The following is a 25,195-nucleotide window of genomic DNA, read 5'->3' on the forward strand; positions in this document are numbered from 1 at the left end:
GAAGGAAAAACAGAGCGCGACCTACAGCACTCGGCTCGGGGGCGGAGGAAATCGTCTTGAGTTCAGGAAGCAGGAACAACCTGAGCTCTGCCCGCGGAGTCCCCGCCTCTTTGTTCCACGCTCGGCGGTAGCTGCGCAGCCGTTTGCCCGCCAGCCTGCGAGTGGGGCCGCCCCCAGGAGAGGGGCGGGAACCCGGAGGTGATTGCATGTGCCGCCGCGGCCGCGTTTGAGGATGGCGGGCGGTTTCCTCGGCTCAGTCGGTCCGTGGTGTCGCGGGGGAGCCAACTACTAGCCCGCCTGCCTCGCCCGGGAGAGCCATGGTCCTGCCGCGCCGCGTGGCGCTGCCGGTGTTGTTCGCGCTGGCGGCTGTGGGGTGCCCGCGGGTCGCCTGGTCGCTGGTGTGGTACTCGGCTTGGGTGAGCACGGTGTACACGGAGCCCGGCACCAACCGCACGGTGCGGAGCAGCTCCGAGAGCGGCCACTACGGAGACGGCTCGCCCAAGGCGAGCGCGCAAGGCCTAGTGGGCATCCCTCGGGGCGTGACCGACCGTCACATGGAAGGCTGCGACCCGGACGCCGGGTATGACATCCCCAGGCCGCCGGGGCCCGCGGGAGAAAGAGCGGCGGGGGTGCCGGCGCCGCCACCTCCGTCCTGGATTGCCTTGGTAGCCCACGGGGGCTGCAACGTGAAGGACAAAATCACCAACGCGGCGAGGAAGAGGGCGGCTGCCGTCGTGGTCTATAACGAGCCCCGGTTCGGCAACTCCACCCTCACGATGTCGTACCTCGGTCAGTGGTGTGGAGAGGACAGGCTCTTTGAGGGCGGCGGGGGCAAAGACTTGGGGGGAGACCTTTTGCAGCGGTGGGTGGGCGGAGGGCTAAATCAGGGTTGGTTGTACTGAGAAGGCCGGCGTGGGGGGGCGGGGGGAGGCTACGTACCCCAGGCTGGATGGGAAGTGGCGGGGTGTGGCGGGGACGGGGGAGAGATGCGGGCAAATCATTCTTCCGTGAGGCAGTGAAGAAAACAAGAGTCTGGAGAGCGGGTAGGATGTACGTCCATACCTAAAATGAAAGCTCCTGGATAATAAGGCTGCAGTGCTCTGTGAACACTTAACCTGAGAGTAAGTCCTAGTGAAACCTGCGTGCTTTACGTACAGTAAAACAGCCTTTTCTATCCTGGTGCCCTTCAGAGCTGTGGGAATACAACTCCCATCAACCCTAGAGCCATGCTGGCCAACACCTCTGGTGGGCATCAGGATGGGACAGCTGTAGTGAAATGAGGTGGTTACTTCAAACTCCAGGTGATGGATACAGTCTTTGAATGTAAAAGACACAGGTACATACCCAGGGAGAAAAGCCTAGCCCAGTTTTCTCCCTGCTGTTCTGGTTTTCTATTTGCAGGGATGATGTTGTTGTTGATGATGGAAGTGTTCAAAAGCAGTATCCCCTACATGTAGTCTGGAATGGTACAGTCCATTTCACCATCTCAGATTGTTACCACCTTCTGTGCTGTATGTGTAAACAAGGCTACGCATGTAGAGTAGTTGCAGGTGTTAAGTACAAAAGAAGCTACCTGTTGGATCAAACCAAGAGCCCATTTGCTCCAGCATCTTGGGGTTTTTTTTGTTTCACTTATATCCCGTCTTTCCTCCAAGGAGCTAATGGTGGTGTAGATTGCCCTCCTCCCCCACCATTTTGTCCTCATAACAACACTGTTAGGTTGAGAGAGTGTGTGACTGGCCCAAGGTCACCAAGTGAACTTCACTGGGTGGAAATGTGTACCTTGCTGTCCCCAAACTTACTCTGACACTGTAAGTCAGCCTTCCCCAACATAATGTCTTCCAGATGTTTTGGTCAAACTCCCATCAGCTCCATTCAGTATCGCCAGTGGTCAGGACTGCTGGAAGTTGTCCCAAAACATCTGGAGGGTACCAAATTGGAGACGGCTGCTCTACGTATACACCACACTGTTGCTAACAGTAGCCAAACAGATGCTTCCAAGAAGCCCTCAAGCAGGACAAGGCTGCACATGTAGGCAACAGCTTCCTTCAGCTAGTCCCAATATCTGATATTCAGTGTACTGCCTTTAAATGTGGAAGTCCTGTATAGCCATTAAGGCTTACAGCCATTGTCAGATCTATCCTCCAGGAATTTGTCTAGTCTTTAAAAGCTTTAAAAGCTATCTAAGTTGTAGGCCATTGGTACATCTTGTGGTAGTGAATTCCATAAATTAATTATGTATTGCATGCAGAAGCACTTATTCTTGCCTGTCTTGAATTTTATCCATTTAATGCTGTTAGATGACCTAAGTTCTATTATGACAAACGTTTTTCTCTTTCTTTTTTCACACCATGCATACTTTTAAAAGCCTCTATTGTATCCCACCTTAATTGTTTAGAGGGGTTTAAAAAAACTGATTAAAAAACTCCAAACTAGAAAGTACCTTATTTCTGGGCTACATAAGCAAGACTACATTCCAACCTGAAGGCAAACTCCTCACTCAGAACTAATTTGGGCAGACTTTGAAAATAGGAGTGGTGCTGGGCGCAGTAGCAGCAGGCTTGTTTGGAGGTGTGATTGTATTTAGCAGCTGTGTGGCGCAGAAACAAGAGGAGCAAGATAATGAAACTGGATGAGAGGCCTATAAAGTCCTACTCCCTCTTACAAATGGATGATGCTGAACTTTTAAATAGTCAAGAGGAAAAATAAGTGGCTTGTGCACTTGCTACGTAATGGTGTTCCTGTATGAAACACTGAATAAATAGACTAACAACTTGCTTGGACCAAGTTGATTTAAAATGGCTCCTTGGAAGCATATCCTTCATCCAGGTACTTGCACTTACAGGAACCTGTAATATTTTTTAGATTTGCATTAGCAATCACATCTGAACCAGCGAAGGAAAGAAGCCATAGCTAGCAAATAATGTGTTGTTATGTCTCTATAGGACTAAGCAGCAGTAAGTATTCAGAAATAATATTGTCCTAAAAACTGACATAAAACACCGAGTATGATTTTGTAGTAGTGTGATAAAGCCTTCTGTTAGAACACATAAAACATCTTGGCTACATTATGGTACAGCAGAATTGAAGGCATGATATGAAGTGTCCAAAGTAGATACAATCATCCTTAAGGAAATCTAGAAAGCCTTATAGAGGCTAGTTCATTACAACAAGAATATTTCAAGTTTTCTAAAACTACAAGCCTGGTTGAAAGTGTGTGGATGGAACAGATGGTCACAACAACCAGGGCATAATATTTACAAGGATCCTGATTGGGGGAGCAGGCAATACATTGTGTAAAGCAGAAGTGTGTTGCTTTCTAGATGTAGTGGATTTACCAGAGGGTGGATGAGGATATAAGGAACCAAACTTGAGTGCCATTGTTCTGTGAGAGTGGAGGTACTGTAGCTGCTACTTTTCAAAAGCATGTGAAAGAGTGTTTTTCTTAAACTGTTTAAAGGCTCTGAAATCCTTTTTAAGCCAATATGATGCACCATATTGTGCCAGTTTTAATTTAGTAGAATGATGTTTATGAATGAATGTTTGTGTTAACTGCTCTCCATTGCCTTTTTGTGAGGGGCTTCATCTTCTGAGACAAATGGATAACACTATCCCTTTAAGCCTGCATTGAGGCTTAAAGGGATAGTGTTTAAAGGAATCCCTTTAAGCTTAAAGGGATTCCTGCATTGAGCAGGGGGTTGGACTCGATGGCCTTGTAGGCCCCTTCCAACTCTGCTATTCTATGATTCTATGAAACCTATTCTGGATTAGTCTCTATATTCTTGTATTCTTCCTGTTGCTTTTCATTCTGTTCTTTAGTTCTGTTGTGTTTACTGTGTCTTGAGACTCACTGTTCTGCCTCAAAATGGCTACATGTATTCTGGAACAGCATGCTTTCAGGAGAGGACTCATAGTCTGGGTTTAAATGATTGCTGGGGGACGAGCTGCAGTACCTGCAGGTGCCATCCTGATAATTCAAGCCACAGCTTATCTGAACCAGGTGGGGGTGGGTTGTGTGAGGTTTAAACAACCCTCACGTAACCCTAAAACAGACCATGTATATTAAAAATGGCCACTGGCATGCACTGCAGCCTACTGTGGCTTAAATAAATTTGATCGTGTGAACTGACAATGTGTTACTGCCATCTTGGCCCTGTGGGGAAGAAGAAGGACCGAGGGGACAGGAGCAGGCAGAAGTAACATCGGGGCCTGCTCCTGCTGGACTCTTCCCCCCCCCCACAGGGCAAACTGCCATCTTGGCCCTGTGGGGAAAAAGAAGGACCGAGGGGACAGGAGCAGGCAGAAGTAACATCAGGGCCTGCTCCTGCTGGACTCTTCCCCCACCCCACAGGGCAAACTGCCATCTTGGCCCTGTGGGGAAGAAGAAGGACCGAGGGGACAGGAGCAGGCAGAAGTAACATTGGGGCCTGCTCCTGCTGGACTCTTCCCTCCCCCCGACAGGGCAAACTGCCATCTTGGCCCTGTGGGGAAGAAGAAGGACCGAGGGGACAGGAGCAGGCAGAAGTAACATCGGGGCCTGCTCCTGCTGGACTCTCCCCCCCCCCCACAGGGCAAACTGCCATCTTGGCCCTGTGGGGAAGAAGAAGGACCGAGGGGACAGGAGCAGGCAGAAGTAACATCGGGGCCTGCTCCTGCTGGACTCTCTCTCTCTCTCTCTCTTTCTTTCTCTCTCCTCCCTCCCTCCCTCCTTGACTCCTTTTCCTTGTGTGTCATGTCTTTATTAGATTGTAAGCCTGAGGGCAGGGACTGTCTTTTTTGCTAAGTGTAAGCCGCTCTGAGAGCCTTTTTTGGCTGAGGAGCGGGGTATAAGTATGATAAATAAATAAATAATAAATAAATAAATTACAGTGAAGATTTTGAGACTCCTGTTAGCTTTACCGTTGATTTTTAGTGCTTGGATGAATACATGCAAGTTCTTCAGTATTTGCATGAACACATAGAATGTTATTAAGGGCATGCAGATATAACAGTAGGAGAAATTGCATGTAGTTGATTCCTAGCTATAGTCCTGAGGCCAAATTTTTCATGAACAGAGTATTAATTTCTTCTTCGTCATGGTCTCTGTGCATCACACATATGGGCTTTGCGCCTGCGCGGAGCCTGACTCGGAAAAAACTTCCATAGCTAAGAATCTTGGCGGGAACCCCTCCCCCACGGCGTAGTGCGCATGTCCTGAGGGGTTCCCGCCCAATCCCTCAGTTCTTCTTCGACCGCCATTGCGGCTGCATCGTCGGAAACCACTTCGTGTATCTGAAAGAAAGAAAGAAAGAAAATAGCTAGGATTAATTGAACTTCTAAATCTCAAAAAAAAAAAGAAGAAGAAGAAGAAGAAAGGAGGAAGAGATCTTTCATTCTTGGACTCGCGATCTTTGATCGCCGCCGTAGAGCGCATGGCCCTCCGGGCCCCATTCAAAAAGTGCACGCGTTGTGGAAGTAAACTCCCACCCTCCGACGGCCACAATTTGTGCCTCCTCTGCCTGGGAGAAGGGCACAAAGTTGAAGCGTGCATAGCTTGCCAAGCATTCTCCAGACAAACTAGAAAGCATCGAGTGGACAAGCTACGAGCAAAACTCTGGAACAGAGCGTTAAGGGCAGTAGATAGCCCAGTCATGGCAATGCCAACCGCTCTCACAGCACAGGAGGCATTACAAGCCCCTACTCCCTTTTCACCCACGAGGTCAGGGATAGAAGAAAATACCCCGCTGACCCCAGGGAGAGTGCTGGCAGCATCTTTGGCAAAGAAATTGTCAAAAAAGGCTAGACAGCCAAAGACAACTGAATCAAAAAAGAGGAAAAGAAAGCGCTCAGGACAAAGGAACGTCTAGCAAAAAACAAGAAAACACAACCAAGGGCTACGCCCCCAAATACTCCACCATCCACGTTGGCGGCACCACCTCCATTGTCGGTACCGATATCAACACCGAGAGTCGATCCCGTAGCCCGGGCCTTGACCTCAGAGGGTGAGATTTGTCACTCCCCGCCTACACAGGGAGGAAATCTCAGTCCACAAGCAAACACGTCAAACAGACGCTCACCCGGGATTTCTAGATTGCAATCACAAGAGGACAGGAGGGGGACATGCAGCCCACCAGAGTCGGTACGCTCCACTGGAAGTCGGTACCGTCCAGAGGAGGAACGTCACCATCCCTATCCACAATACCGACCCCGCTCCCCACATTATGAATGGGACAGGCGGTTTCGACACTATATGCCTCCAAGACCACCCCAATATTGGGATGACTGGCAAGACAACCAATATCACTATGACTATCATATGTATAACAGACCAACAGCGACCCCTACTGCTCGCCCGGCGCAAGAGCATACATTTATACCACCAGCTCCACCACCGATATCGAGAGCGCTGTCGGCATTGAGACACGTGCCGGAACAGCCTCTACAACCGGAGACCGTCGCCTCTCGACCACCAATTTGGAATCCGATACCAGCTCCAAGTCAGCAACAGGACACCGACAACCAAGATCCACCACAACTGCCAACATCGCTAGGCTCTGTCATGGACAGCTATTGCTCTGATACGACCTCCTTCTCGTCAGTAGCACCATCAATAGCCTCACCAGACGCAATTGTGGGACCCAGCGAACCTATTTCCCCTTCCGAAGACCTAGGGCATTTCACTGACCAGATACAAAGAATGGCATAATCTCTAGGCATGGAAACACACCAGCCAATCCAAAGACTAACAGACCCAGTATTTGATGTGATCCACACGGAAGCTATGGCACCAGTGGCAAATCCTTTCCCCCCAACACTACTGCAAACAGTACAACAGTCATGGAAAAACCCAGCGTCTATGGCCTAGACAATATGTACAGGATTTTGGAAAAGGATGTGGAATTTCTTTTCACACACACACACCCTCCAAACTCAATCATTGTAGAAGCGACTCAGAGTCGCATGCAGAGAATACATTCAGTGCCAGTAGATAAAGAAGGACGAAAGCTAGACCTCATGGGACGCAGAGCCTACTCCTCAGCAGCACTTAGTTTAAAAGTTTCAAACTACGAAGCGACCATGGGGCGCTACCAGCTTTTCCTTTGGGAAAAGATGGGAACACTCTGCGACCATCTTCCAGAGGACTATAGAGAGCTCGCGCATGTATTCCAAGCAGAAGCTACAAAATTGGCAAGACAAGAAATACATACAGCTCAACACCAAGCGGACTGCGGCACCAAGACGATGGTCGGAGCCATCACCTTAAGGAGGCATGCGTGGTTAAGATCCGCAGGCTTATCACAAGAATCTAGATCTCGCATCGAAGATCTCCCCTTTGACGGGATAGGGCTGTTCAACGCTAAGACCGACGACGCGATGGACACAGTCCAAAAAGCGAAGACGACAGCAAAGAAAATGGGCATCGGTCCAACATAACAACCCAAACCCAGACGCTGGTATCGCCAACAGACCTTTGACCATAATAGATATCAGCAAAACTGAACAACCTTCAGGCCGCAACAACAACAGCAACACCAACAACAGAACAGACGTCAATTCACAGGGTCAGCAAAACCTCGTTACCAATGTAGGAAATTCGACAGCGACAAACGGCGCCTTTGACTTCACCATAACCAGCCCACCACACCACGTCAAGCCCATCACCACTCCGTTTGGAGGCAGACTCACTACAGCAATGCAGGCATGGAATCGAATAACCACAGACAAGTGGGTATTAAACATCATAGAAAATGGCTATTGCCTTCAATTCGATTCCATGCCGCCATCAGGAATAGTGAGAATAACCCCTCCTTCCCATACCCTGAAGACAGAAGTCGCCTCTTTACTTCAAAAAGGAGCAATACAACCAGTCTCACGCAGGCAAAGAAATCAAGGTTTCTTTTCGCGCTACTTCACCATCCCGAAAAAGGACGGAGGACTCCGTCCTAATTTAGACCTTCGAGACGTAAATTCATTCATAACAACCAAGAAGTTCAGAATGATATCCCTAACCACTATCCTCCCCCTGCTAACCAAAAATGCATGGTTTGCCTCCATAGACTTAAAAGATGCGTATTTTCATATAGATATACACAAGCACAGCCAGCAGTTTCTCCGATTCGCAATCGGAAAGAAAGCATTTCAATTCACCGCCCTTCCCTTTGGACTGTCAACAGCGCCATGTGTTTTTACAAAATGCATGGCAGTGGTGTGCGTGCATCTAAGAAAACAGGGCAGCCATGTGCACCCGTACCTGGACGACTGGTTATTGGTGGACCATTCGCAGAAGAGTTTGCTCCAAGACATAGACCAAGTAATACATTTGCTACACGACTTGGGGCTCATAATAAATGAAGAAAAATCCAGATTAAGTCCAACGAGATCCATCCTCTTCATTGGAGCGATACTACACACCCCATCTGGCCAAGTGTTCCTTCCAAAAGAAAAGGCACAAACCATCATCACGTTAGCACTCAAGATAGTACACCAAATAAATACCTGCGCCCACGACATTCAAAGGCTATTAGGATTCATGGCGTCAATGGTCTTAATCATACCCTTTGCGCGCCTCAAAATGAGACGCCTACAACTATGGTTTACAAGGATCCTAAAACCATGGCACGACGCAAGGTCCCTCAAACTAAAGGTACCACCGGGAGTCAAAAGATCACTTCAGTGGTGGACCTTGCAAAGAAACCTCTCAAAAGGAATTCCCTTCGGGATTTCCACGCCTTCAAAAACAATAACCACAGATGCGCCCAACTCCGGATGGGGAGGACACTGCGGACTCCTCAGGGTGCACGGCACATGGACACCCAAAGAAAGAAGAGCACATATCAATTTACTAGTGCTTCGGGCAGTTCAGAAAACACTGAAGGCATTCGAGGTGTGTCTTTGGGGACACCATGTGCAGGTCACCTCGGACAATACAGCCATGATATATTATATCAACAAACAAAGAGGAACAAAATCCCTCCCACTAACAAGACTAACTCTAATTATATGGGAATGGTGTATACACCGCAGGATATCCTTAACAGCTATACATATCCCCGGTCAAAACAATCATCTAGCAGACCTCCTGAGCAGGCGAACGACCACGACCCACGAGTGTCAGATCCACCCAACAGTCCTTGCAGACATTGTGGCGAGGTGGGGACAACCCAAAATTGACCTGTTTGCCACACAGGACAACAGAATCTGCAAACAGTTTTGCAGCAAAAGAGGAATTGGATGGGAATCGATGGGGGACACATTCATGAACACGTGGTCCAACCACCTATGCTTCATATTCCCCCCATTCCCGCTGATCACCAGAGTCTTAGCAAAGATAGCAATGGACAACACAGATTGCATTCTCCTAACACCCTGGTGGCTCAGACAGGGCTGGTTCACAACATTCCTACACAGATCGCATCACAACTTTTATCGACTGCCGACCGGGAGAGACCTGCTCAGCCAGAACCAGGGTCAGATTCAACACCCAGACCTCGAGACTCTCCACCTCACAGCATGGAGAATACTTCCCCAGTAAATGAGGCCACTTTAAAAAGGATTCAAGATATCATGGAGGCGTCCAGAAAACCCTCAACAAGGGCATCATATAAGAGGAAGTGGAAATGTTTTGTCCAGTTTTTGAGAGAAGAAGGGTTCACTCCAACAAACTGCACAGTTCAGCAACTCCTGTCCTTTTTAATACGGTTAGTTGACAAGGGATTGCAAGTTTCGCCAGTTAAGGTTTACCTAGCCGCAATATCGGCATTTCACGAGCAGGTGGAAGGACACACTCTCTTCTCGCACCCAAAAGTAAAACAATTTCTAAAAGGACTGCAAAATCTTATCCCCCCCCCCCCCCCAATTTGGACACTATGCCCCTCATGGAGCCTTTCAGTACTATTGCATCAATTAACTCAAAGGCCTTTTGAGCCGCTGGCTACAACTGATCTGCAGCTGCTGACATGGAAGGTGGCTTTCTTAGTCGCAATCACGTCAGCCAGGAGAGCTAGTGAACTATGCGCTCTTCGAATAGATGAGCCATACCTCATCTTCCACAGAGACAAGGTTGTACTCAGACCGGATATACACTTCCTACCAAAGGTAGTATCTACATTTCACCTAAACCAGGACATAGTTTTGCCCGCATTCTTTCCGTCCCCAGGGACACATCTAGAAACGATACTACATATGCTCGACGTCAGACGTGCACTAGCCTTTTACAAGGCAAGAACGGAACAATTCCGTCGTAGCAACCACCTCTTTGTCTGTTATGGACAAGGCAAAAAGGGCCTACCTGTATCGGCACAGAGACTATCCTCGTGCTTAGTGCAAACAATTCAGTTAGCTTATAAGTTGGCAAAGCTGGAACCCCCGAAAACAGTAAAAGGTCACTCAACTAGAGCGATGGCCACTTCCTCTGCTTTCCAGAGAGGAGTATCAGTTCCAGAAATATGCAGCATGGCTACATGGTCCAGGCCAACTACATTTGTAAGGCACTACAAACTGGATGTGAGAGCTCGTGCAGACTGCATTTTCGGCAGAGCTGTACTGTCATCGATCTGCAACTAGCAGGGACACCTACCCACCACCGGTAAGTCAGCTCGCTAATCGCCCATATGTGTGATGCACAGAGACCACGACGAAGAAGGACAGGTTGCTTACCTGTAACAGTGGTTCTTCGAGTGGTCATCTGTGCAGTCACACAACCCGCACACCTACCCCTCTAGGTGGAAACACATCAATTTTCACGGCACAGACGTGAAACCAGTATCCCTCGGTACCGAGGCCGCAATGGGTCTCATTCGAACTGAGGGATTGGGCGGGAACCCCTCAGGACATGCGCACTACGCCATGGGGGAGGGGTTCCCACCAAGATTCTTAGCTATGGAAGTTTTTTCCTAGTCAGGCCCCGCGCAGGCGCAAAGCCCATATGTGTGACTGCACAGATGACCCCGCGAAGAACCACAGTTACAGGTCAGCAACCTGTCCTTTCCTTTCCATTCCTCATCCCCCTTCTTTTTACTCTCCAAGTAATAAGAAGACTCTTATACTTCTATTTTGTACTCCTGGATTTGGAAAAATAAAGCATACCATGAAGTATAAGGCTGTCAAGTCAAAAGCCAGAGAAGTTGCATATATGGAAATAGGAAGGAATGAGAGGAAGGGTGATGGATTGAGGGACGAACTAAGCAGTAGAATTTGTATTTGAATCATGGGGGGGGTGTCTATATGAGGTTGCATTGGTGCCTCGAACCCCCACTATCCCGCACTTGCGCTTCTGTCGGTTCTCCCCACATCAAGGAGTGAATGCAGAGTTTACCTCTGAAGGAGCCACTCCTGTGCCTGTACACCACTGTGCAACTACATGTCAATGCGTGGGTGCTGCAGGGCGTCCCCCACAGGTTTTTAAAAAAACTTTCTTTTACCTTTTTTTTTTAACCTTTACACGCTTCTCCAGTGTGGGCATCCTTCTGCCCATGCCAGAGAACCACGGAGGTGTTCCAGTGGCCATTTGGCTCGCTAGCCTGCCACTTCTGCCCCGTCTGGCCGTGGCGACCAATCAGGGGTCGCTGTTGGCTGGGACACACCTCCAACAGTGGAGCTCGCTGAAAGAGGAAAAAGTCAGGATAAGTCGCTGCCTTTTTAAATTCCGAGCATCAGGAAAAAGCCGTGGGATGGCTCCAGGAATGGCTGTTCGGTCAATTAAATGACTTAGCACCACTGCGGAGACACCCTGGGGTTTTCCCCTCATCAAGACAACTGCATGATCAACTTCCTCTTCTCTTATAAAGAGACATATATTGCAGTCTTACTGCAGTTTAATCGTTGATTGACGTACTGGTAATTCAGATACCAAAATAAAAAACTATTTCCTGACTAAGTCATTGGAATTTTGACTTCTTGATGTTTACATATTTTATATTCTTGGTCCTCAGGCATTTTCCCCCAAACTAAAATGTCTGTGTCTTACTTGAACTCTGGCATCTGTAGTATACAAACTGCTTGTGTGAAACATTTTGTAAACCAAAGTTTCAAACATTATCAACTAGGCACTTAATATAGAACATAGCTTTCTTATTATTTCAATTATAACAGCAGGACTGTACTGTAAGATCTAATCTCTTTTCACCCATATTGTTAAGCATGTCATTGCAGTGTAAGAAATTCAAGGAAAAACTAGATCCATGTGCTGATGAGTATAAGGTTTGGGATAAGTTGTGGCAGAATAAATATAGATATTGAACATCAATTAATATATTATATTTTCAAAATGAATCTTAAGTTCAAACTAAATTCTCACATAATAATTATTGTGATTATTTTCATACACCTGCTTGAACTGCTAAGAGTGGCAATCTCAATATGCCAGTAGTCCAAAACAACTGTAGACAGCACAACAAAGATTTAGTAGAGGGGGAAAATGCTAGTGAAAATAGCAGGATACTTATTATCCAGAAATCTCATATCACACAAGTCCAGTGTGTGAGGTGTCCTTATAATCCTCAAGCAGGAGATGGACCTGTGAAATGATCATGCAATTTTTTTCTGTCATCCTGTGATGAGGAGGCAAAGTCTGAGACACTTTAAAATTTCATGACTGTCTAGAGCGCAGAGATTTGGGGATTCTAAAAATTTTAATTATCTACATTCAAGTGCAGGAGTGTTACAATTCTAGGAGGTATGCATGTATTTGCTTCCTCCCAGTTATTTCCTAACCACATGATTGGGACCAAGAGATCTTGGAGGGAAATTCTTGGCAAGAGCAGCTCTTGTTTATTTAACTTTATGTAAGGTGGTCAGGATTTTGTCAGGAAATAAAACTAGGGTGACCATATGAAAAGGAGGACAGGGCTCCTGTATCTTTAACAGTTGTATTGAAAAGGGAATTTCAGCAGTTGTCATTCGTATATATTAAGAACCTGGTGAAATTCCCTCTTCGTGACCACAATTAAAGCTGCAGGAGCTATACTAGAGTGACCAGATTTAAAAGAGGGCAGGGCACCTGCAGCTTTAACTGTTGTGATGAAGAGGAAATTTCACCAGGTTCTTCATATATACAGATGTTTCATATGGTCACCCTAATAAATTTCACAACAGCCCACTTGATTCTTGGTTTGCTTTCCCTTCAACAGGTACTGGCAATACAGTTGTCATTATGGTTGGGTATCCAAAAGGAATGGAAATCTTGGAGCCGGTGCGAAGAGGGATTCCAGTGAAAATGACTATTGGTTTTGGTAAACAATATGTACAAGAATATATCAAAGGACAGTCAGTTGTGTTTGTAGCGATTGCATTTATCACCATGATGATTATATCTTTAGCATGGCTTATATTTTTTTATATACAACGTTTTCTCTATACTGGATCACAGTTTAGAAACCAGGTAATTACCAGTGGTGATTCTTTTATCTTTTCTGTCTCTTGTGAAAAATGTTTGCCTACTGATCAGCAAGCATTAATTGAACACTGAACTGAAATGTTGTCTAGCAACCTTTATATCTTTCTTCCTCATCTATGAATGCTACTTAGCCTGAATAGGTTTCTTAATATCAATACATAAGCTGTCTATTAGTATCTGTTGTAACTTGTTTTCAGAACTAGACATACCTGAATTGTACTTCTGCTATTCGAATTAGTGTTTTGAACTAGAACTGGGCAACAGTTGCCTTCAGATGATGAAATTAATTGTTCTGATTTTGTATTCATGTCTTGTAGAGACATAGCGAAGCTTAAATGCCTCTTCAGTTCTGCAGTGATAGTATACTAGAAGCCTACAGAAAAACAATTAACAGGCTAGTTCAAATCAGTTTATGAAATTCAGGCCTCATCACTTCATCCACTGGTTCTCTTCCTTAAGGTTCCTTCCTGTAACAGTAGCCTGATACAAATGAAGCTTTTTTTCCAGCAAGGAGATAGGGTGAAAAAGCTTCACCTGTTTAATTGTCTTCTAAACTACCCTTTCCCTCAGGTTCCTGCTCCACAGTATGCTGCTTATTCCACCCTCCTTTCTTCAGTTGCCCTGTCTCTACTGTTCCACATCTTCCTTCCTTATTTATTTATTTATTTATTTTATTTATTTATTGCATTTTTATACCGCCCAATAGCCGAAGCTCTCTGGGCGGTTCACAAAAATTAAAACCACAATTAAACAACCAACAGGTTAAAAGCACAATTACAAAATACAGTATAAAAAGCCGTATTTCTTCGATTGTAAGACACCATCGATTGTAAGACACACACTAATTTCAGTACCACCAAAGCTTTGATTCTAAGAATAATAATTGCACCCGCGATTCTAAGATGCACCCCGTTTTTAGAGATGTTTATATGGGAAAAAAGTGTGTCTTAGAATCAAAGAAATACGGTAGGCCCTTTCTACACCTAAGGATTATCCCAGAAAATGTAGGGATCGTCCCTGCCTGCTCCCGGGATCCCCTGTGTGTCATTTGCATGCACAGGGATGATCCCGGGGGAAAAGGCAGGTGTAGAAATGACCCTAGTCTCTTCCTGTTCTTAGGATTTGTGGGAGATTTCAATTCCAGCCAAAATGGCAACTTTCTCTTGACTCACCAGTGTGTATATTCTGCTGAAAATTTCCCTGAGAGACTGAAATGATCCATGATATCACACAGACCTGTGTCAGAGGTTTCACTGCCACATGCACAATACAGTTTAAGTATAGAATATACAGTATAAGGCTGATCAGTTAACAATTATAGTTTAAACCCATTTGGAGGGTTGTTTTCAAATAACTGCCTCGTTCTGAAAATGAAACTTCGATTTGCCTACCTTTTTCTTAGTAGTCATGATAGAACAGCTAGTAGGAGGCACCATTATGACTATTATATACCTTGGAAATCTATGCATGTAAGGGATCCTCCAATACTGGAGGTTAGCCTGGCCTTTTCTGAATGGTTTTGTAGTCCTTAGAAGGTATCTTACCAAAGCCTTTGAGTATCAACTATGTTTATGTTAATTGTGTATGTTTTGTCAATTTACATGAAACATTTGAAAGGATTTTAACTTTTTTAAAGGCATTATGTGAGGTTGTTACAGAATTGATGATATTTTCTAAATCATGACTGCTTATAAACTTTAAATGTTAAACTACCTAGAAGCACTTTGTTTAGTAATGCATGTATTTACTAGCTGCCTTGTGAAAGTGTCATGTGAGAAAGAAAGGAAGATAATTGGTGCCTTATCATTCCTAATTTTGTTTCAGTAATAGTATTAAGCGGTGGGAAATATTTTTAAAAGATTGCAGTGTAGTCAACAAAAGTGGGAATGAACTGAGTCATTTGGACAAATTTTGTGGACATCAAAAGTTTTTTTTATAGAGAAAGTCCTAGTTGTAACTACTTTATTCAGTATTGGGAAACGTACTGCAGGAATGATTACCATCATTATCTGAATGTTACCTTTACATGCATCTGCATGTAAAGGTAACATCTGCACTCTGGCCACTTATACTAGTAACATTGGTATAAAATTCCTTTTGTACCCTTCAGTGAAGAAATGCAAAATCTTTGATTATTCAGTATCTCAGATGCTTCCTCATAAAATGTCTACTAATGTGAATTTTTTTTAAGGGCCACAGAGAAGAAACCATGAAAGCAATTAGCCAGTTGCCAGTGCATATTGTAAAGTATGAAGATAAGGTAATTTTGATTAGACAATTGTCCAGTGAAAAATCTTGCATTAGGAGCTTCATTAAAATGAAATGTCTCAAACATCCTGTATCTGGTTATGTACTTAAGCTGCTGGCTCCATTCATCCAAAGGAACCTTGGGCTTGTTTTATGAATGGCAGCCACCAATGGCATATGACAAACCTCTTTTGTAATTGAGGGGCTTTAAAATACTTGGTGGGATGGGTGTCTCCTGTTAAAAATAAATAAATCCCAGTGGACATTCCCAAACTTTTGAACATACCTGAGTTAACATTTTAGGACCCTGCCTTATTTTTCAGTCTTTTATACTGAGTTGTGTAATGATTTTTAAAAATGCTAATTCTGAGATAGGCTGGCTTATATTTTATTTGCTCTAAAACCCTAGGTTTTGAGTCTTGGTAATTTGTTCAGTGGGTTATGTTGTGCAAGAAGACACACAACTCTCAAATGAGATCCTAAAAGGTTTCTCATTTATGGTAGCTGCTTTTAATTTGTGGTGATCTAATAGTTGAGTTTTCCAATTAGTACCTTTGTGAGGATAAACTAATGCTAATTGCTCTGTGAGGTAGAGAAGAAACAGTAGACAGTGGGGCAAACTACCATCCCTTCTTCCCTCATAGAAGCTTTTGGAAGTATCTTCCTGATGAGAACGAAGAGCAGGACCTTCTGCTCTGCAAGTGGTGATGTTAGCTAGGTCCCTTGAGTCTTACCTGATAAGTTATGTGATGCTGACAGATTCTAGCAATCCTGTAAGGTCAACAACTTTTGGCTGCTTTAGAGTCAATTCTAGGCTATTTCTTGGAGGCCCACGAAGGGCTGTTGTTGAACTGTAAGCTTATTTCCACCCCAACTGACCACTTGAACATTAAGAATTTGTGCCTGCTTGTTTTCTTTTTCTCTCCCCATCCCTTTTTCTTTTCAGTTCTAAGTGTATGGGTTTTGCACCACACTCTGCTTGGTGAGTCAACATAGGCCCTGCATCCTGAAGTCTGATCAGCCCTGTTCTACAATCTTATATAACCTTTCTTTTTATTTTATTTTGCAACTTTTTCCTCTGGTATTTGAATGACAAGTTTTGTTGCTTATTCTTAAAGAACTACTGCAGGAAATTCAGATACCTATACTACCTGAATTTTGCTAAGTTACACCTGGGCTTATCTTCCATTGAAAATAGTTCTGTTGTTTAAACAAAGCTTTTTTTCTTCTGTTTTTAAAAAAGGGTTTGGATGTCGATGCAGAGAATTGTGCTATTTGCATTGAAAACTATAAACCAAAAGATACGGTTCGAATCCTGCCTTGCAAGTAAGCTTATTAAAATTGTAGAATTTATTTTGCTTCAAGTGGTGTCTTTACTTGGAAATATTTAATGAAAATATTGAGTGTATTTAGAATGGGAAACCATAATGCACTGAAACTGTTCTCTGATTTGTGGTTCATTCAAGCATATAGAATTAATGTCCTTGTTTTGAATGATGCTGGCTAGGATGACATTCTTGCTCAGTTCTTCCAACTCTGAACTTCTGTGCTTTAAAAATAACTAGTTGTAAAACTGTTTTATGCAGTGGAAATAACTGGATTGGAGGCAAAACTGTTATAAATAGTATATGAAAACGCAAAGTGTATTTCTATTAGTAGAGTTAGAATAAGTTGTTAGTTCTTCTCTAATCTCTCGATGTTTGAGATGCAAGTAGTCAGCTTCTCATTAACTGGGCTTGTGTTGAGGGAAGAGAACATTTAACAATACTTTATATCACAATTAAAGTAACTGCAGTGTTATTTACATTCTATCTTGAGTTGCAATGTGTGATAAATGAGGATTACGAGGCAAGCAGAATCAGCTTGTTTCCATGGGTGCCATTCTCGCCACCTCATTGTGTACTTGCATGTTTTCCCCCTCAAGACTGTTTCAAGGTATTTTGGCACCCTAGGTGAGGTGCAATTCCCCCCTGCCCCAGTACTATTCCTGAAATGGGTTCAGTGTTGGGGGGACGGGACAGGACGGGACATGAGCTTCCTAGGATATTGATATCTTCTGTTTTCAGCAATTATCAATGTCACTGTACTATAAGGTGCTTTAAATATTTTTTTGGTACATAGTATATGCATACTTTAAACCAGTGGTCTTCAAGCTATCCAGACCTGGGACCCACTTCCAATTCTAGACTTGTTACATAGGATCCACTTTCACATCTTCACATTTTGTATATGGGGTTGCACACACATACACACTCACACACTTCTTTGGACATACATTCTTCTGTTCCACAAATAACTCCCATTACACAGAGAATCAACTGACCTTAAGATAATGAGTGCAGAGCGGGGTGGGTGGGTGGGAATCCAGAGGCACAAAAGATTATGATGATGATAATAGAACACTATCTTATGGCTGCTGCTTTAGCTTTACTATACGAAAAATGGAAGGCTGTGGTTTGGAAACAACAGTATAATGAGAGTGATAACACTCAAACCACAAAGATAGCAAAATAGCTTTCATAAATGAATATTTCAGAAATTTTTACAAATATACAAAATACAGGCACAACAACAATATTTCACAAAGCCTGCAATATCAACATACAATCTACATAGGTGAATTATTCACATGAAGCGTCTTTTATATAAACAGAAGTCCGGTACTATTATGCTGTTTCGAGGGTTCTTCTTCAGTATAACGCTGAAAAGTAATTCAAAAACATCATACTCAGCATTTATAAGCAATAGCATATTGTTCTGGAAAGCAAACAAAGCAGAAATTATTGGCCTCACCCACTCAGTTTACAGAAGGAGCCACGGCTACAGTAGAAAGAAACCCATCAGGGTTTATCTAAAGAAAAAATAATGAAAATTTATCATTATAAACAATTCACAATCTCAGTAAATGATGCACAGCCATGCTGTAAAAACTATCTACGCTTACCACCATATCATTCTCGTTTCCTTTAGCCGACAGTAACGCTCTCAGTCCTTTAGAGGGTTTTCAACCCTTTAGAGGGTTATCACTCTCATTATACTGCTTTAGCTTTACTGCCAGCTTTGTAGGGAGGGCAGCGGCACTGGGCAAGATGACCTTACCTCCCTGTCCTGGCTGCTTTGCCGCACTGACATTTTATGCCCCCCTCTCCTGGTTAGTTGCCTTCCCCCACTCATGGCAGCAGAAAAGGAACAAATGGTTCTCTCCCCCCCCCCTTTTTTTTTTTTTACAGAGGTCATTGGAGCAAAGGTCCAATGCACACAAAAAACTCTGTACAAAATTTTTGAGGGGGGGACATTAGGGAAAGGAACGGTTTGCTCCTTCCCCCCTCCTCAGTCTTCTGCTTCCTTATCAGCAGCGGAAGCAGGTGTCGGTGGCCATGGTGGTGAGTCCCCCAGGCAGGCAGCAATACTGGCTAGGCAAAGCTTGACATAGTATAGGAAAGCACTGCATCAGCGAGTCTAGGCTGCAGCCGTGTGCCATTTTGAATCCTAGTATTTCCCCTGGTGTGAGTGTGGCAGTGAGCTGAACCAATCAGATATTGCTTTATAGAAACACAGCCATTAAGGGCCCTGAAACAGCAAGAGGACAGGCCTCTAACCACTCCATTGCCCTCATTGACTGTGCACCCACGAGTTAGTGAGCTGATTGGTTCAGCTCGCTACCTCTCACTAGGGGAAATATTTAAATATTGATTTAAAATGACTCAGAGTTGCAGCTTGGACTGGCCAGTGTTCCACTTTCAATGACTTGTGTGCCAAGCCTTGCTCTGCCACTATTGCTGCTGCCTGCCTGGGAGTCATTTGGCATGCTGGATCTTTTGGCACCTTCAGCAACTGCCCACTTTGCCTTATCCTAGAAACAGCCCTGTTGGCTCCGCCCAGTGCACGAACCCTGACAATTTTCCTCCAATGGAATGCTGCTTTCTGAGGCAAAAAGATTTCCCACCATTCCTACTTAACTGGGTGGGATCCAGAAAACTGCGAGTTCAGATACGGGCATCTGGGTTTTCCTGTTTTTTCTGCTGCAACCACTTGCGCCCTCTCTAAAAGATCGCTCCCCAAAGTCTGTGGACCATCTGTGGTATGGAGGGTTGGTGGTGCTGCAACATGATGGAGAGTTGGTGAACGTTGGAGCACTCCTCCTGCCTCTGGGGCCTACAAGATGGTGGACTTTCTGCAAAAGACTCTGGATTCTGTCTACTGCTGTTAATGCAGACTTCATTTCTGTAGGAATTTGATCCAACAATAGCATGTTGGATCTTGTAATGATAGTGATTATTTTTAGCCTATTCAGCATATTGGCAAGTATTGTATTCATAGTATATGCTGCCTTGTTAGTATTACTGAGTTTTGTTTTAGATAGCCTTCCTACTATCTCTAAACTTTTCATTATTTTAATTTGTGGCTTGCTTCATTTTACTACTTAAAAGTGAGTCCAGTTTTAGAAGTGTTCCTGTGCTTGATTTTGACGGTATTGTCTCTTTGTCTTCAGACATGTCTTCCATAGGCATTGCGTTGATCCGTGGCTGCTGGAACACAGAACATGTCCAATGTGTAAACTAGATGTCATCAAAGCTCTGGGATATTGGGTGTGTTGCAAACTTGTGACTATATATCTCTGAGGAACCCCTGGGAATATGGGCATCTTGTTTGGGGCTAAGTATTATGTGCTCCTCCAAGCCTACTAACTTTTGTGGGAGAGCCTGCACTTAATGGTAGAGTACATGTTTTGCCTGGATGACCACCTGGAGTGGTGGATGGGCAGTTATGCTGGATTCAAATCAGTCAAACATTACAAAGTCAGAAATCTGGCTTCTTCTTCCTCAGTGAAATTTATATATACTTATTTACAAAAAAACACGATAACCAAGCCAAACACAAGACTGTATATAGCTGGCCATAGAGCACCTACTTGCCCCTGTTCTTCCAGTCTGTCAGACTTCCCTCATGGATAGGAATGAAACTTTTTAAGGCTTTTTCAAATTAGTTACATTAAAGCAAGTGTTGTCACTCTTATAGATGTAAACAAAACATTTTTACGTGTTCAAGCAGAAACCATAACATGTGAAGCTGTCCTTAGAATAGATGTGTACATTCAGAAAAATCACACGGTTATAGCTCTCCTGGGAATGTGCCACTTTAGAATGCAGGAAGAGAATATTTTATATGGGACAGTATTCAGATATGTAACAATTCTCTGCTCATGAAAAGTTGGCATTAGGGGCTAGATCCCTTTTCCTTGGCATGCTAACTTTCCATCTGCTGGAACTTTTTGATGAGGGGAACCAGTCAAGCCATCTCAGGAAGGGCTATACTATGTGATGGGGATGTTTTAGGACCTGCGGGTCAGCTTTTTGTTTCTCATATTAATCATGCTGTTGGTGCCTATTCACCTCTATATTGGAAGTCAATACAATATATAATGAAATCCTTTTGTCAGAAGGCACCCATGCATTGTATTGTGCACCTTTGTTTTAATGAGGCTCAGGAGACAGGTTTGCCTCCTGCTGTAATAAGGATACCAAATTTTCTTCCCTTATTTTTGCCACTGCTGAGATGGGAATAATCCTGCCCCTATTAAGTGTATTGGAGACAGCAAGCTTTGCCCCACCTAGATAATCCTGTTGATTGAAGAATTTAGTGGGAATAATTTACACTCTAGCCTGCTATTAATCTGTGTGGTGCCCATATCCAGAATTCTGATTTAGCATTAAAGAGTGTGTAATTATCTTAATCTCTTTTCCTCTTCAGCCACCTTTTCCAATATCAATTTTGTTTTTAATGCTAATTTTCATCAACTTTAAAGGGAGAACCTAAAGATGTACTTGAAGTTGCAGTGCCTGAATCAATAAGTGGTAGCATGTCGGCTGGGAGTTGGAGCATTACTGTACAAGAAGATGACAGAAATGAAACAAGTGACTTATCAGCATCTTCTACTAATGAATCTGCATTAAATAGTAACAGTTTAAAACAGGATGCAGGTGAAACAACAGCCTTGCTTGGTATGTAGCCTTGCTGAATGGTTTTTTAGGAACTGAAATTTGGGGAACAAAACTTCATGTTGAAACTCTTGACTTAATGGCGGATACACTTAAAACCTTGCTTATCTCATTCTAACATAAAATATCTGAGGAAATTGAATGAGCATAGAGCACTTAATGAGCATAGAGCACTTCAATATTTTTAGTTTTGTTTGCCTATGTATGATAATTAATGGTGTGATTATCTTTAGAAACCTGTCCTCCCCCTTCCCCTACGTCAGCAATATGAATGTATATCTTCTTCTCCCGCAAAATGAACAGTTGTAAACACAGGGGTATAGCAATGGTACTTGACGTCTGGAGGATAGGGACTCAAGCTGAATTGGGTGGGAGAAAGAATGAGGATAGTTGGCTGTATTTTGTTCTAAAAAAACATACTTATAATCCTGAATAGTTTTTACTTACCATTAGGCTAAACGATTTGGGAATGCAACATTCATTTGCTTTAAAGCGGTTTCTTATGCTATCATCAATACTGGTCACAAGCCAAATCGGAACGCTTTTGTTAGTACACATTGTATCTAGCTTAGAGCTAGCGCAAATGGATTTCCAGTTAAACGATTTGATGAAATGCATATAGTAAACATGTATTACTGTAATATAAACAGTTGAGCTCAAAAGTGTTACAAGTTCCATATTTATTTTTCAGAAATTGATGGCAGAGATAGTCGACATGAAGAATGCCTGCCTAGTGGAAACACTTAATAAAAACCTGACAGATTTGAACTGAGAGCTCAAGATCCATTTTATTTAAGTGGTATGGACTTGTGTCTAGCCTAAGAAATGTATTACTTTTCTAACATGTTTCAAAAGGGCTAATAACTGAGAATTTTGTAATACTCTTATCCTATATAAATACAGTAACTGTGTTTTTTGTCAAGGAATGAGAGCTGCACAAATTCACAGGAAAAAGACCCCAAAGGAAAATATCCATAGGTGCTGTAGAAAGCTGACTTATTTTGTTAAGTTTACCTGGCACATCATTTTCCAGCCGGCTGTTCCTTCCCCAAAACCTGTTTTGCCAGACCCTTAGTTGTGGGGACAAAAAACCAAGTGAAGGAAAGGAACCTGTTTTCAAAGAAAAATCTCTACAGAAAAACGAACAAGTCTGAAACGTATTTGCCAGATTGCTGTTACATAGGTCAATCCTGAGAGAAGTACGAAAAACAGGTGAACAAATAAATGTCAGTTATATTACATGTAGCATGTATGTAACACCGATTTTTATTCTTTTAAAATATGGTGTATTGAGTGCATAGCATAGACCTGAAGAACATCAGAGTATTCCTGCGGTTCTGAAAGCTTTTGCCACACACTTGCTGGGGGTTGGGGGAGGACTTTTAACTTGCCTTTTTTTAAAAAAGTCAGTAACTTATGTTGTGCTACACAATTGTGTTTCGTGGTTGAAATTAGCAAGCAAAGTACTACTGTCCAGGACAGTGCAAAAGAGCAAATTTCAACTATGAAAAGCAATAGCAATTGTTATGTATGTTGTGCATGTAATTTTCTGTTAACTTAGATTATTTCTCTGAATTTTTCTCTATCCTAATTTATTACTGGGATGCTTGTAAAGTCAAACATTCTTTACTGTTTCTCTTATACAAAAGATTGTTAGATGTTCCCTGTTAGAAGTTTTGTCTGCGATAGTCATTAATTTATTACTGTGCTAAATTAGCAGTATTGTGCCTTTATAGAATAGTTAAAAAGCACTAAGCCTGAAGTGTTTGATACTAAATAGATACCACTGCACTGTTTAAAATGAGATGAACTGTGTATTAATAGTTTTACTAAATGCTGAAATAACTTTTTAGGAGTCTACTACTGTTATAAACAAATGCTTGGATTGCTGTCTCCCAATTTGTAAGTAAAATTTTACACCTTGCTTAAGACTAGATATTTGATAAGGTACTTTCTGGAATGTCTGAGAAAATATGCAATCTGCTGCTTAAATTGAGAAAGTATTTAACATATGTATGTTCCTAGACAAGGTATTTTTTTAATTTATTTTTTGGTAATATGGAGTGGTTGAATTCTGGGGATGAGTGGGGAAAAGTTTGTTATGAAGACCTTGCCTTCTCTAAGGAGAGCAGCTGAGCTGCCCTGTTGTACATTAACAGTCAATGTTGGCTTCTACAAGGCCTGCATCTTAATGGAATGGACCATGTCATGACTACTACCTGTCTTCAAATAATATTGATGCTAGTTTTTAAAAAGGAGCTACCTTTGAACTGTTTATTAGCTGGACTTACCCTACATCCTTTGCACAAAGTGGAATGTTGCTTATCGGTTGTTTTAGAACATCACAACTCTGGCTTAATACCAAGGAGCTGGGAGGATGCTGATGTCTTGAATATCTTCAGATCCTTTCTGAAATTCATAATGTAGCACTTGCCTTGGAAGAAAGTAGTATGGTGAGTACTAACCATTTCATTTTGTAAGAGTTGAATTTTTAGATGCTCTATGCTTAAAATAGCATTCCTTTCTGGATTTATTTCTTAAAGTATTGGGAAAGCAGAACATACAAATCTGATAGAACGTGTGAATCAGATTTTTTGTATGTTTCTTCATAGGGTCCACATCTAGCTAATAGGACCTATTAGCAAGAAATGGACTCTACATCAAGACATGTGCAGAAATTCTGGTTCGCATGTTCTATTACATTGTATCTGTCCCTTTCTGAATCTAAGTTTTTTATTTGGACAAATCTAATATACTTGGTATATAGAGAGATGTGTAAAAACATGGTTGCTGGATTATAGTAAAAAGGCTGAGAAGCAATAGTAAAAAGGCTGAGAAGAAAAAGGTTTCCAGTGAAGTAAAGTAGGAGGATCTCAGTACTGTTTGGTTTCTCCCACATCACACCTTTTCTGTGCCCCTCAACTGCGGTCTGCAAGCCATCTTGCTCCGTGTCCTGACCTCCTAAAATACAAATCCTTTTGCATGGGAGCAGAACATGCATTATGGAAGCAGAATAAATTATGCAAACTTTAAATTTATTTTTAATAGAATACATCCCTTATTTTGGGCTCTTAAAGCTGTTAGTTGACTGTGTAAACGTGTTTGCTGCTGAGGAATGATGACAATGAAAGGCCGAATTGCAGTGCCTATTAACAGTTTTCTCTCTAAAGGCATGATGACAAAAACTCCTGAAGCGTCTCTTTCTTCTGACCTCAGCATCATCACATGAAGTACAGCTACAGGACTTCAAAAATTAGCCTTTGAGTCACTAAATTATCATACTGAACGCACTTGCTGCATTCAGATGTATTGGACGTGTAGCCTTCTATTTGCATGTTCTCTTTTTCTTCCCCATGCGCAGTGGGAGATTAAGTGTCCAAACCCTGCAAATTAGGATCAAGCCATGGGTTGGAGATCCTAGTTTGTGGGCAAACTAATAGAAACATCTGGTCTTCTTGCATGGGGGAGAAGTGGGTATCACAAGCACAAATCTTGTGCCTGCTGTTTTTGTCATTGCAAATCATGGCTTGCTGTTATATCTACATAGAGCTTTTGTCATAGTACTGTTAAAAAAGAC

At 43.1% G+C, this 25,195-nt stretch overlaps 1 protein-coding gene and 1 non-coding gene across 2 annotated transcripts; both read left to right on the top strand.

Annotated features, from left to right (window-relative positions):
* The first annotated feature begins 288 nt into the window (after positions 1-288).
* On the top strand, positions 289-23,541 carry RNF149 (ring finger protein 149). The gene is made up of 7 exons (XM_063126242.1): positions 289-789; positions 13,107-13,357; positions 15,564-15,632; positions 16,863-16,945; positions 20,112-20,208; positions 21,426-21,621; positions 22,310-23,541. Exons 1-7 carry the CDS (start codon positions 318-320, stop codon positions 22,363-22,365), a joined length of 1,224 nt encoding a protein of 407 aa, XP_062982312.1. The 5' UTR covers positions 289-317; the 3' UTR covers positions 22,366-23,541.
* Positions 23,542-24,725: 1,184 nt separating this feature from the next.
* LOC134399811 (small nucleolar RNA SNORD89) lies at positions 24,726-24,835 on the top strand. The gene has a single exon (XR_010025522.1). It is a non-coding gene; the product is annotated as a small nucleolar RNA SNORD89 (small nucleolar RNA).
* The last annotated feature ends 360 nt before the right edge of the window (positions 24,836-25,195 follow it).

This window comes from Elgaria multicarinata, chromosome 5, assembly GCF_023053635.1.
Source record: "Elgaria multicarinata webbii isolate HBS135686 ecotype San Diego chromosome 5, rElgMul1.1.pri, whole genome shotgun sequence".
Lineage (NCBI taxonomy): Eukaryota > Metazoa > Chordata > Lepidosauria > Squamata > Anguidae > Elgaria > Elgaria multicarinata.

Bases quoted from the DNA above. Each gene is read 5' to 3' on its own strand.
- RNF149 (XM_063126242.1), top strand. From the start codon at position 318: ATGGTCCTGCCGCGCCGCGTGGCGCTGCCGGTGTTGTTCGCGCTGGCG. The intron at 13,358-15,563 runs GTAATTACCAGT...ATTTTTTTTAAG, and splicing joins GATCACAGTTTAGAAACCAG to GGCCACAGAGAAGAAACCAT. The intron at 15,633-16,862 runs GTAATTTTGATT...TTTTTAAAAAAG, and splicing joins TTGTAAAGTATGAAGATAAG to GGTTTGGATGTCGATGCAGA.